General features: G+C 26.9%; 1 protein-coding gene across 1 annotated transcript; it reads right to left on the bottom strand.

Moving 5' to 3' along the window:
* Positions 1–3,863: 3,863 nt before the first annotated feature.
* Positions 3,864–13,180, bottom strand: LOC135931379 (GATA zinc finger domain-containing protein 14-like). The gene is made up of 5 exons (XM_065468444.1): positions 12,795–13,180; positions 11,954–12,149; positions 10,331–10,938; positions 7,155–8,044; positions 3,864–4,284 (listed from the first exon to the last, which is right to left on the bottom strand). The coding sequence occupies exons 1-5, from the start codon at positions 12,823–12,825 to the stop codon at positions 4,105–4,107; spliced, it is 1,905 nt and encodes a 634-aa protein (XP_065324516.1). The 5' UTR covers positions 12,826–13,180; the 3' UTR covers positions 3,864–4,104.
* Positions 13,181–14,114: the final 934 nt, after the last annotated feature.

The following is a 14,114-nucleotide window of genomic DNA, read 5'->3' as shown; positions in this document are numbered from 1 at the left end:
AAAATCAAATTTAGATCGGTACTTGCAGGACTATACACCCTCCTCTCCTTATATACTTCAAATTCTTTACAAAAATTGGACAACTGTTTTTTAAATATTGTTATTTATACTAACAATCGCTTTCCAATTTTGTTTTTTTAGCATTTTTGAAAGATTGATTAAAAGAATACCAATACCCCTCTTCAAATTTACTCTTTAAATATCATGTATTTTTCTTTTTTTTTGGCAGAATTTTTTTTAAAGCATTTGTGGTATAATATTCTAACTATACTTATGCATATTTTTAATTTTCCGAATTTGTGTTTTTTTTAAATAGCTCTTCGGTTGCTTTGCATCAGTGGTTATAAATCATCTATCTTCCTTTTTTTTCTTCAAAATTTAAATATTAATGTTTTTTAAGCAAGCCATAAGAGCCATAAAACATAATCTTGAATAATGTATTTTATTTTATTCAAAAGGCAATAAAAATACCATAATCGTATTGAGAGATGGGGCAAACTTACCAATTGCTAATATATACCAACCAAAATAATCTTTTTAAAAAAATATATAGAATATATATAAATTTTTTAATATTAAAACATTGAATTAATTGGATTAATTACTTTTTAAATAAGAAGTTTGTAAATGTGTAAGCCATAGTTATCATTATATAGTGTATACAAGACTCATTTTTTAGGACCCAGCTCTGGTTATATATTTTTGATCTGTATTTTTTTTAAAAATTTTTATAGGTAATAATGGCGATTTAAAAAAATTTTAGTTTTTGGATACCCTTCGAACTCGGTCTCTCTCCTCACATTTGTAGTTTAAAAAATATTCCCATTACCTGCACACAAGGCCATAAAACATCTCCCATAGAAAATTTATGCACCCCCCCCCCCCGTTTCGCGTTATATATAATAATAATATTCAATGATTCCGATATATTTCCTTAACACCTTGCAATATTAAACATTAAAAGTGATAATTTTATTTCCTACTCTTTAGACATTGAAAGCGATTTAAAGTTAGAGTCAAAAAGTAGGGCTCTTACATAAATAGCTATTTACAACAATTTATTTATTTCCTTAATTAATATGCTAAAATAACAATATTTAGCTTAGATTATTAGTCTTATATGCTGATAAATAATTTTAGCATAAATATACTAAATATGCTAACTTAAACCCCCCCCCCTCCTTCGCTTCCACGATATCCCCTATACCCTATTTTTTGGTTACGAGATCTGTTTTCACGTCATATTATATCAATCTCGCACACTTATATTATACCATTAATATGTTTCAGAAGGAAGATGACAAGATTTATATGAGACTCTTGAATTTATTACAAATAGAAGCAGCACATTGCTAACCTTATACTTAGACAGTTTGTAATTAATTGTAGATAAGCTATATAAGATGGAATTATTTCATTGTATTAAATGTGAATATAATCAATAAAGTTACAACTGGGGGCTAGATTTAAGAATTGATTAGTGTGGTCGGGTTTTCTTGGAAGATCTCATGACTTATCTAGAATTCTCGCTTGAGATTAGTGTCTCTTTAAGAGATTTAGGGTTATTTTTTTTTGAATTCGAATAAATCTGATCTTAACCTGAAATATATTCCAGCATGTGTAAAATATAAATACTCTGTGAATTTCAGATAATTGCGGCATTAATTTTTTTTAGTACACTTCCACAAAAACTGAGAATTAATAATGGATTCCTAATTTTGACACTATTATTCGGGAAACAAAAATGAATCGAAGTAGCGTGAAAATAATTTTATATATAGGTACGTGTTTTCAGGAGGGAATCTAGATGACATTTAGGGTCATATAGAGCTGTATTGATATCTAGATATATTTGCACAAATTTTGATCGGTATTTCAATAAGATTATTGTTTATTTCTTATGACAAATTCATCTCATATCACTATAATTCGATTAGACATGAAAAGACTATTTGTAGTTTATTTATTTTGTTTAAAAAAAGTAGAGTTCTGAACCCAATTAAAGATTCAAACTAAAATTATTTTGTTGAATTAACCGCAAAACAAAAATTAAATAGGAACCTGGGGTATTTTAAGACTGGGGCGGGTTCAGATCTATTTTTAGAAAATCGGTCACTATTAAATTTTTTGAAAAAATTTCTTCAATAATTAATTTCAAATTTCTAAGTCAAAGCTCTGGAAAAAATATTAATTGATAAATCCAAATCACATCTTTTCCTGAAAATATATTCCAAAAATCAAAGATAGGAAGACATGGGATTACTTGTGTCCAGTTTCATTGAGGCATAATAAGGTTATAAATCCCATTACTACCCTATAAGGGTTAAAGATATATATTTTGAATTATAATTAATATTAAAATAAGAATATGTTCTGTGAAAAAATTTTTTATTAATCAAAAAAATATTATATTAATAAATGTAATAATTTCGTTATTAACAAAAATTTATTAAAGCATGTGATTAATATATATTAAAAAAATATTATCAAAATTTTATTTTTGAAAGATCAAGATTATTAAATATTTAATACATCATATAAAATATCTGAAAATATTTGATTTTTAAACGTTTTACCTTTATTAAATAAAATATACATTTATAAAAAACAAATATTTTTTCATTTATATTAATGATTATTACTATACATTTAATTTAAGTTTTATATTATTAAAGAATATAAACTATTTAAGTTTAGATTAGTCAGTAGAATGAAAAATAACTATCTCCTTCGTGGCATGACTAAGTAGAAGAGTGACAAAATAGGAGTTCGCCATATCTCGCTTATTTTCCATGCTTCAGAACTAGAGATGCAAAAAGCAGCGAATGCGGAATTTTTTCTATCTTTCAAATTTTTTAAAAGTTTTGTAACTTCTGGAAAGAAACCAAATTTATAATTCCTACTAAATCATTTTTATTTCCAATTTAATTTAAATACTTTCCATTTTGATTAAAGTAACTGCCCATTTCTTATTATAATTTGAAAAATCGAAATTAATATTGCATAATTTTTTTCCTAAAAATTTCACAACATTAAAAATTTTCTCTAACTTCAAAATACAATGTCAGTGTGTGGTAACCTTTTAATCTAGAAATAAAAATATTCACTTCTCAAGGAACAAGGTTATTTATTATACTTATATTAATATTTAAAAATTAAATCAAATCAAATACAGGATTGTGAGGTGGAGAACTAAGCTTCCCCTAATAAGCCTAAGATAAGGCCATGGTTTATATATAAGTTAGATTCATTAATTTAATGCTAGATTAGATGTTAATTCTATTATATCAAGTGAAAATGATATACCATACTTCAATTATAACCATTGATATTGATTATGATATCGAATGAATTTACATTGTTGTATCAATTGATGTAAAATGGAATGTTTTTAACATAAAAATTAATTTGTCAGAATTATTCCCTTTATATATTTTTTTTAATTCTTCCGTTTTCCCCTTCCCTCATTTTTTTCTCTATTTTTCCCGTTTTCCCCAATTATCCCTAGGAAATTTTCCCGAACTTTATTTTCCAGATATATTTTCATCTCGAACTGAACTATCGATTACCATTTGAAAAATAGAATAAGAAAACTAAATATAAGAACTAATTTTAAAATGGAATACATAACTAATAGGGAACCGGGGAGTTCGGTCCTGGTTGATATTATTTTGTTCCATTTAATTGATTTTTTTAAAAAAAATGAATAAAACCAAAATTTAAACGAATTTCAGTCTTTTTATTTTATATTACACTAAAATATTTCTTTAAAATTTAATATAAAATATATATAATATACAATTTAATTTAATTTAATTTTATATAATATAATATAAATAAATAAATTATTTAATGCAATGATGATTAACATTTCTTGGGTGGGGAGAAAAAATACTAAATATTAATAATTAAATAAATATAACATTAGCGGTTTATAATAATATATTATAATTATTTTTCATCAATGAAAAAGAAAATGGCCTTTCAAAATTTCCAACCCTCGGTAATATTATATTATTGATCATTGCCTCTTTAATATTCCGCAAATATATTATAATATAACCGCCTCGCTTAATTTAAAACTAATATATATATTTTAAAATTTCAAATCGCTGGTTGGAACGATTGACTTTCAATCATGTCATTTTGTATGGCAAAATCGTTTAGCGCTTTCCAAGGAGTTTGATAACTTTGGATCTCGACAAAATTGTTGCTGAAGGAGTTATGTTCATGGCGAACCGGACTAGTAGCGATAAGTGGTATGCCGTGCATATTCGAGATTCCCTGCGAGAATATAGCGAAAATTGAATTAGATTTATGGTATATATTTTGTATTGCCATAATAAGTAATCATTTTAAAATTGTAAAAGTATCATTTGAAAAAAAACCCTACTACAGGGCCGTCCGGAAATATTTTATAGGCCTGCCCATGATTATCTTCTTATATAGGGTTTCCATTTAAAAGTAGCAGAATACTTTATGAAAAAGGGAAAGATCAAAAAAGAGAAAGGGTTAATCAAAAGAGAAGAAAGTGCAATGAAAAATAAAAAAGGTTCTATCAAAAAAAGTAAAAGTCTCACAAAAAAAGGTAAACGTTCAATCAAAAAGGGAAACCCGTTTATATATATTTTTTTAATAATCCTTAAATGTCATTTTTTTCTAATTTTTTGCGATCTCTCTTTAATTTTATCTCTTTAATCAATTACATCATAATTTCTCAATTTTCTTAAGAGGTCCACTTATTGTAGGGCCTTTGGCTATATTATATTTTTATAAAAATAATTTTAAGTTTTCACTTATCTTATTATTCTCTTAAAATTTTGAATTATAATAGTTATTTTAATACTAAATTTTACTAATTTTTCTTTGAAATTCTTATTTAAAGTGATATATTGTATTTTTTTGAGCGAGAGAGGGCTAGGGGGGGGGGGGGTTAAATTGTTAAATGTGAGGCAAATTCGCATGGTGGGAAGGAATTAGAGATGAGAATAAGAAAAGGAATGAATAAATATGGCAAAAAAATAATAAAAGAATGTATATAAAGAAATTTTTTATTTTTAAAAAGAAGGAAAATTAAAGACTACAAGGGCTACGAAAATAGAAAAGAAAAATCAAGAATGGGAAGAAAAAAAATTTGGAAAATTGAAAAGAGATTGACAAAATGGATCACAAAATGGATCACAAAATTACAGAGAGATGGCAAACTCAAGTCAAAAAATATATTTAAGAAGTTATGTGCAGGGCGGGGATCGTTTTATCCCTTTAAATCTGAATATTTCCAGAGATTAGGACCAAAAAATTAATTAAAAATAAATTTTTTTATTAAAGCCTACATATAAAGTTTGTTTTAAATTTACATTTTTTTTTATTTTTCAAATAAAATTTTTTTTTTTTGGTCGAATGTGGGGTTTATCTAAAAAATAAATTTCATTTAAAATAGGAACGGGCACTTCGGTCTCCTATAAAATAAAATAAAATAAAAATTCTCCACTAAAAAGAGAGAAATTATTTAAAACGCATTAAAATCTATTATCAAACCTACATCTCATATCTAATAAAATGTTATAGAAGTTAATTAATTATTAATGAGTATAGAATCAATCGTATACGAGTATTATATAAAATATTTTTATTTTTTAAAAAAAAATATTACACACCTAAATGACACTTTAACTTATTATTATTCCCGAAAAAGGGTTTGATCTGAACTTGAAATTAACCAGAATGGTGTTCGTATAAAAAAAAATATGCAAATTTTATGGTAAAATATGCAAATTTCGTTTCTTTCTTATTTATTAACAGGTTACCTATTCTCTAAGGTATTAGGTATATTATTTTAGAAGAAGAAATAAAAAGGCAATTAGAAATATATTACCGATAAAAAAAAAATATATAATATTTTCACGTTTAAAAATTGGGAGAAAATAAAAATTAAACCAATATTTGAAACGTAATAAATATAAATTTATGAATAAATATAAGAATAAAAGGGCATTCCTCTTACATGGGGGCATGTCATATAATAGGGGGAATAAAATATGCTAATTTTGAAAATGTTAAGTTTGGACGAGTGTTACAATAACGAATTTAAAGGTAAAGAATTCATAAATTCCTTTTTTTTCTTTAAGAAAAAATCAATAAATAAATAAAATGCATGAGTTTGAGTAGTGTTGTTAAACGGCTAGTTTTGAGCCGATTTTTGAAACTGCTAACTCAATATTTCATCCAGAATAGTATTAGGCAAGCCTTGAATATTTTATTTGTAGAAGGAACAAAGGTTTGGACATCTATTAGCGAAATCTCGAGGCTTAAGCAATATTTTTCTGGCTAAAATATTGAGTTAACCGTTTTTAAAAATCGGCTCAAAACGAGCCGTTTAACAACACTAAGTTTTGAGCAAACAAAGTTAGAGCATAACTCAGGTCTTTAAAATAATTCTCTGTTCGTTCGGTCTATCCTTCAAAACGCATAAAATAATTAGATATAATGAGTAAACACATTTTATCAGGCCCATAGGCGTATCGGATTTTGCGAATGGGGTGAGACGCTAGAAGATAAATTTTATTGGAAATCATTAGATTCACTTACTTTAGGTCTTTACCCATATTAGATTTTATAAAAATACTTGGGTTTTCACTTTTTTATTAAAATCCTTTTTTTTAAATTTTTTTAATTAAGTCGTTATATTAAAAAATAACTAACTTTCTACTAATTTTTCCTTAAAATTCTTCCCTATAATGTATTAATAATTCTTTGAGGAGGGGGGGGGGGCTAGGAGAGTAGGGGAAAAGTAGTGTAGGGGCAAATTTTCATTGGTTTAAAATTTACGAGAACAGACATATTTGCAATTCCCCCCCCCTCTCGGTTACGAGTCTGATTGAACCCAATTAAGTCTTCGTTTTCTCTAGGGTTAAAAAAAAAATATTTCGAAGAGGTGTATAAAATATTTAAGAAATATTCATTTTTTTATTTCATCATATAATCATCTACTATAATATTAGAAAAATTTTATTTATATATTTTTTAATGGTATATAGACATGAAAGCTCTGTAAGATTTATAAATGAAGTCACTCTATATGAAATATAATGTAGAAATTTGCAGTTGTGAATTCGTTTTAATTGTTAATCATTTAATAATGCGTTATAGTTTACCTTTTCCTGGGCCTGGCTGATTTGTTTCATGAGAATTTGCCTTTTCTTATCCTTGCAGCGTTTATTCTGGAACCAAACCCTTATGACCCTTGGACTCAAGCCCGTCATCTCTACCAGCTGTTCTTTCATCAGGGCGTCCGGTCTGGGGTTGGCATTATAACAAGTTCTGAGCGTGTGTAATTGCTTCTCATTCAAGACCGTTCTCACCCTCGTGACTTTATCGTTATTATTGCTATTGTGATTGTGACTTTGATGATGATTTAGGCCCATGTTGGAGTTAATACGATTATGGGTGTGGTGGTTCAGGTGATGATGCCTCGGTAAGTGGGGATGGGGTCCCGAATGAAAATGGTGCATGTGACAAGAATTGTTAGATCCGTGATGCTGGTGTCGACCTATAGAATTATTGCTACCGTTTAAGTTGTTTAATCTGTTGCGGGTTTTGGTATTATGGCTATATTTTAAGTCATCATTATTAGCTAAATCGACATCTTCGATGTCTCCCTCACCGTCCAAATCGTCGATTTCATCATTTTCATCGTCCGAATTGTAGGTATCATCATTATCCTCCAAGTATAGCAAGTCGTCTTCACTAGTGTGAACTATGGAGGCTTGTTGAAGGGAGAGTGGTTCTTCATCCCCGTTAACATTGCTTACAACATCTAGGGAACTCCTAATAGTAGCCGTTTGACAACTTCCATCAGAAATTATTTGGGTCAATTGAGGCTGGTCCACGGCTGTTCCTACCAGCATTTCAAAATTGGTGACTTGAGGCAACGAATTAATTTGATTATTGATTTGTTTGAAAGAATGTGGCTCGGGAAAGTCCGATGCGTTGGAATTGAAAATGAAATCGGTTTCATTAAAACTGGAAGAAGAGATAATTTCATCTAGTCAAAAAAAAATAAAATTAAAAATGTCAAGAGATTTATTAGGATTTTTTTATTTAGTCGAATTTTAAAATTTACCTTTTAAATTATGATAAAATAAATGCACCACCGTAGGTCCATAACTAGAACATTTTGTTTAGGAAAGGATTTAGGTAACGGGATATACTTTAAAAATAAAATAGCATATTCGTTTATATATCTTTCCGTATAATCTTTTATAATATGCTAACAATATTAGGCTTACTATTTTTAAAATGGGATGAGAGGAAACAGCAGTTTAGAATATGAAGTAGGGATTTATAGTAAAATAAAAATAATTTGTAATAAATGAATTACGAAAATTTGAAGTATATTTATCCATAATATTAATACTTTTTAAAATTACAGTTTATTAAATAAGCATATATAAAAATGACTAATCTGACACCCCCATCGTCTCCATATTGCTCGAGGCCCCAGATAGTTTTTTTGGGAATTCAGAGGCTACAAGAATCTTCAAAAAATTAGAAGTTCAGAATTCTAGTTTTTTTCCAGGGCGAGATTTTGTAATAAGCTTCCAATTATTAAATATAATCGACTAAATATTTTTAAAAAATTTAAGTAGCAATTTAGAATCCAAGAATGTAAACATTCGTGATATTAAAGTTATCTTCACTTATACACTATATCAGATCCCTGCAGGTTAGACCAAGTTCCCGCTTAGCTCAACCCGAAACAGACCGTTATAATTGTATAATCGGGCCAGGCTTTTTAAAACCGGACAGGGTCGAAGCTTTTAAAATAAATATCAAACATATCAGTAATAATCAAAATCTTAATAAGTGGAATATTTAACATTCATTCGTTTCATATTTTCGATCTACAATTGAAATGTCATTTATAAAATATGTGGGACATTATGTTTTACTTATAAAATTTTAAGGAGGAACCGCGGAATATATCGTCAGCTAAGTATTATAATGTTCTATATCCACCTTTTTTGTAAAATGTTTTTTTTATAAATGAATTCTTCAGTTCCTGAACAATTTTAAAAATTGGATATAGAACTTTATAATACTCAGCCGAAGATATGTTTCTTAAAAATGTGAACCGAGCTTTAAAATGTAAAACCCGATTGCACCGGACCGATTTCTTTTAAAATCCGGTCCGGGATTGATTATGGGAACTGTATTATTGAATTCGAAACGTATGCTCCCCCTACAGGTCTGCTTTATATTTAAATATATTTTGAATCTCATCGCTTTTTGAATTTTGGATAGTCTGAACAAAGATAGAGATGTTTTTTAAAATTTATTTTAAAATTGGAATTTTTATTATTGAAATATACAGAAATAGATATGACAATAGCCAAAATATTCCTTATATAGAGATTTTTTTAAAAAAAGGAATTAATGATAAAAAAAAGAAATGGAGCGTTGGCTCATCTAAGTATATACGAAAATCTAAGGACTGCTTATTAAATGCCAAAAATGTATATAACTAAATATTACATATTCTACTAAAAAAAATTTGCATTGGAAAACATTAAATGATACATTAGTGGTTCAAAATACCATGATTTCGTAAGCACCATTTGCGCTAGCTTAACCAATCACGACTAAAATAATATGTATAGACTCCATGAATGTTCGTAAACTTTCTCAAATTATAAAATAGGGTTCAAAATTTGCTATATAAATATTTTTTTTAATTTATTATAAATTAAAATATTGCCTGGCAAACATTTTTCCAAGTTTAACATCAAGATTTTATATCTTATACATATAATATAAATTTTAACATTTAATTATTTCAAAATAATTATAGTGTATGTATAGATGCATATTACTTAAGTCTAAAAATTAAAATATCCTAGTACTTCAACTTAAAAATGGGATCAAATGGTTTGAAACACTCCGCGCTTCAATTAGCCCCAGTCTCCCTTATATAATTCTTATAGGGAAAAATATTTAATTCTCACATAGCAGCTCCATGTATAAGCTCAATCCTACCCCTTATATCGGCCATACATTCCCGAAATTTATTTTAGAAAAAGTATTAAACATCATATAAGAAATTTTTTTTACAAAAAACCTACTAAAACAAAAGTAAGATTACAAAATATCACATCAAACTAAGAACCCAAATTATAATAGTGAATAAACTTTTTGTACTCATACAGATCTAATCACCCATATATTCATTAAATCTTAGCTGAAGATGATAATGAATTATATTTAATTATATTTTTTAAAAAATATTATGTCACGCCTTATAATATGAATTTGGATGTTAAAAGAAATGTACCTCCATCGTCCAATGATTTATTTCTTTTCCTAGAATCGGTGATATCTTCCCGAAATATGGGAAAAGAATTAGGTTTAGGGTTTATGGTTTTGCCCAATTCGGTATAATACAGGGTAGTAGAATTTATGTTATGAATTGATGTTAAATGGTCTTTTGCGGTGATATTATTATTTGTATTTATAAGATTGGTTAATGATATTTCTGAATTTTCTTCCATCGTAAAATCTTTATTATCGAGAAGCGATTTCGCACCGTTATTTATTGAATTTTTATCATCCTCGGGTGACATATAGGTACTGACATTATCGACGATATGCTGCTTATTATTGTTGTTGTACGCGTTATGTTGACCGTTATATATTGGCGAAATTTCGTCTTTAAATTTTAGGACGCTCAACATACCGCTATAAGAGGACATATCAACATGTTTACGGCAAAATAAAACATTTTCTGGTGTTTTTACGACAAACTCTTCCCCCGGTAATAAAGTTTTTCGGCAATCGTAGCATTGAAAACACCTCGTGTGGTAGATCAAATTTTTGGCCTTCATAACTAGATCCGTTCGTGAGAGTGGCATACCACAACTCGAACATTTTATTCCGTAGAGACTTTAAAATAGTCAATAATAAGATATTAATATAATATATAAGTAAAATTTTTAGGCTACACAGGGCTTAACATGGTTAAAGTCAAGACTCATTAGTCTCATTCATATCTCTGTTATGGAGGAGGGGTTTGCCAACACACATAGTCAGTATTCATTTTATATCGTAGTAATATGGAAACCTCAACGTTACTAGCTTTGGAAGGGGGTGGGTCTAAAGGGCTTTAAAAAGTTACAACTAACTAAAATGAAGGGGCAGGATGGGTATCATTATTTTCATGGGGCGAATGTGGAGTAAGGTTAGTCTATGTGAAGATGATTAGGATCACGTGTCTCTATATTTTACCCACTTATATTTGTTAGGTAATTGGCTAACATGGCTCAATCTACGGACGTGGAAAGAATTGTCTAAGTATTAAGGGCGCTTGTTTATTTTAAGCTTTCTCAAAAAGTTGCCTAATTGTTTAAATAAAAACGTAAGCTGAAGCAATAGTTTTCGGCTGGTTAAAAATCACTAAAACGGCTAAAAATGGAGCGACCACTCATTACTTACTGGTAGCCAAGAGGGGAATAATACATCACCACCTCCACCCCCCCTTCAAAAAAGAATAAGAGTTTTCATCAGGAAAATATAATTCCGTGTGTACCACTGTGAATTTCAGACATATTTCCTATGAACCTTATTTTGAATTAGTCCTAATTTATATTAATTTTTATGTACATTTTTCATTCAATTAAAAAAATATATATGAAAGTTTATAGTGAAAATTGTCTGAAAATATAGGTATGCCCTTGCACCCACTTTTCCAATAAAATCAGAATTTTTTTAAATTTAAATTTCCTTCAGCATAAGTGATTTCAAAATTAAGAAATTCCGACATACATTCATTTTGTATCTCATACGACGATATATATCTGTATCATACATCTATACTTCATTTGATTATAAAGAGGTTGATATGTTAAGTATAAATAAAAAAGATATATATATATATATATAAAATATATAATATAAAAACTTTAAGTAATCTCTCTTGCAATAGGCCTTCCCGTTTTTAAAGTAGCAGGTGCAAGTCTCATCCAGGTATTTGTCGCAATACATACATTTCAAACAGGAAGCGTGCCATTCTAAGTTTGGCGACACCCTCAGTATAAAAGGATCCCTTATTTCGCATCCGCAACCGGTACATATTGGCGATGATGGGTTTATATTTTCTTATAAAAATTATTTTAGATTTTTAAAATTATTTATTTAAAAATTAAAGCTTCTAAGAAAAATATGTGATAAAAAAATGATATAAAGAAATTTAAAAGATTTGTATAATATTATTAATTTTTGAGTGGAATTAGTAAAATATAATTACTTTTCAAAATCAATTTTTTTTTTTTTAATTTTTCCCAAAATTTGGTATTGTTAATTATATTAAGTGATTTTTGGCGCTAAGTGTTTTTTTTCTATATATATAATAAATTAAATTAGATTAAAATTTAAACATTAACCAGAAAACTAAATATATAATATATGTTATGATGTGATGTGATTGCATTAGCATTATTTTATTATAATTTCGACACATTTTAGAATTTTTTTTTTTAAAATAACAATTTATTTATGGAGTGATAATAAATATTATTTATTTCGAATGATTATAACCAAAAAACTGTAAAATAGATAGTTATACTTTATAATTAGCCATATATTAATAATTTTCTCCTTAATTGCTTAAAACATTTTTAAAAAAAACTTATGAAACAATAATAGGTTGTTTAAAATAACTACAAAAAAAAACAATTATGAATTTTTTATTAAATAAAAGTTAATTCCTTTTCTATTAATAATTTGGTATAATTTTTTTTTACCTGTAAAATGTTTCTGCAATATTTCTGTCATTAAAAGAGTGGCCTGGTTTTCTCCCGGTAAAAAATTGGTTTGTAATTTGAATAGAATAATTTACAAAATTTTTTGTGTTTTATATATGATAAATAAGAAAAACGGTACAATATTTTATTAATATATCTATATATTAATATTAAAAGGAAAAAATAAATAAATTTTTTAATTTATATTACATTATATGAGGTGAAAATATAAAATTGCTTGCAATTGGGAGTTAATAGTGTTTTAGAAAGTTGATATTTTCGTCGTTTTTTTTCTATTTAGAAAATTATCCATTATAATTGAAGATCATTATATTAATATAATTATTTTTTACTGATATTTTTCTATTTAATGTTACCAATTTGTTATATATAAATATTATATTTAACTTAATATTTGTTAAAAAAAATTAATTTGGCTAAAAGCTTTTTACTTTAAGTTAATTTTTTTAAATAAATGACAAATATAATTATTTTGTTAAATCGTTCAAAATTAATCAATTTTTATTTATTTTTATTAACAAAAAAAGTTTTAAAATATTCCGTTATTTTATTTTTTGATTAAAAGACAATATTATAAATATAAAATATAAAATAAATATAAAAAAAATATAAAAAAAATAAAATAAAATAAAATATTTGATTGGCATTTTAGATTTTTTGGTAAAATCATAATAAAATATAATTTTTTTTCTTCTTCTTTTAACAAAAATGTCTATCACAAATGTTTAAATTTTATTTAAAAAAAAAATATATAAATGATAAAATGAATAAGTCAGTGCCACATTCTTCTTTGAGTAATTAGTGTTGGTAGAGGACTAACCCAATATTTTAGTCAAAAATATTATGCGAGCCTAAAGATTTTGCTCATAGAAGGTAGAAAAGTTTGAATATCTATTATCGAAATCTCTAGGCTTGCGTAATATATTTTGGCTAAAAGATTGGGTTAGCCTTTTTAAAAGATCGAACCTTTAAAAACATTAAATCAAAGGAGAAAAGTTTAGATTATATAAAGTCGGGTGGCGGGCCACGCGTGTAATACCACAATTTATCAAAACTCGCAAATCCAAATCAAAATAAGGAAAAAAAGAAAGGAAAATAAAACTAACTTGAATAAAAAAAATAACAAAAATTATAAATATTTAAATCAAAATTTTGTAATAAAAATTTAAAACGAAAGCAGCTCTTATAATGTGGACAATGTAGACGATTCATAAACTAACTAAATTTTAATAAATATTAGATTTTTAAATGCATCCAAACTTCGGTCACTTTGATGACTCACATCTCTGATTCTGGAGA

Source organism: Gordionus sp. m RMFG-2023, chromosome 1 (assembly GCF_954871325.1).
Source record: "Gordionus sp. m RMFG-2023 chromosome 1, tfGorSpeb1-WG-v2, whole genome shotgun sequence".
In the NCBI taxonomy this organism is placed as follows: Eukaryota; Metazoa; Nematomorpha; class Gordioida; order Chordodea; family Parachordodidae; genus Gordionus; species Gordionus sp. m RMFG-2023.
The sequence above is the reverse complement of the archived record's forward strand: the minus strand, read 5'-3'. Positions and strand labels throughout refer to the sequence as shown.

Excerpts from the sequence above, each read along its gene's own strand:
- LOC135931379 (XM_065468444.1), bottom strand. The coding sequence starts at position 12,825 with ATGACAGAAATATTGCAGAAACATTTTACAG. Across the intron at positions 12,150-12,794 it reads ATTGCAGAAACATTTTACAG|AAAATATAAACCCATCATCG; the intron begins GTAAAAAAAAAT and ends AATTTTTATAAG. Across the intron at positions 4,285-7,154 it reads TCAGCCAGGCCCAGGAAAAG|GGAATCTCGAATATGCACGG; the intron begins GTAAACTATAAC and ends ATATTCTCGCAG.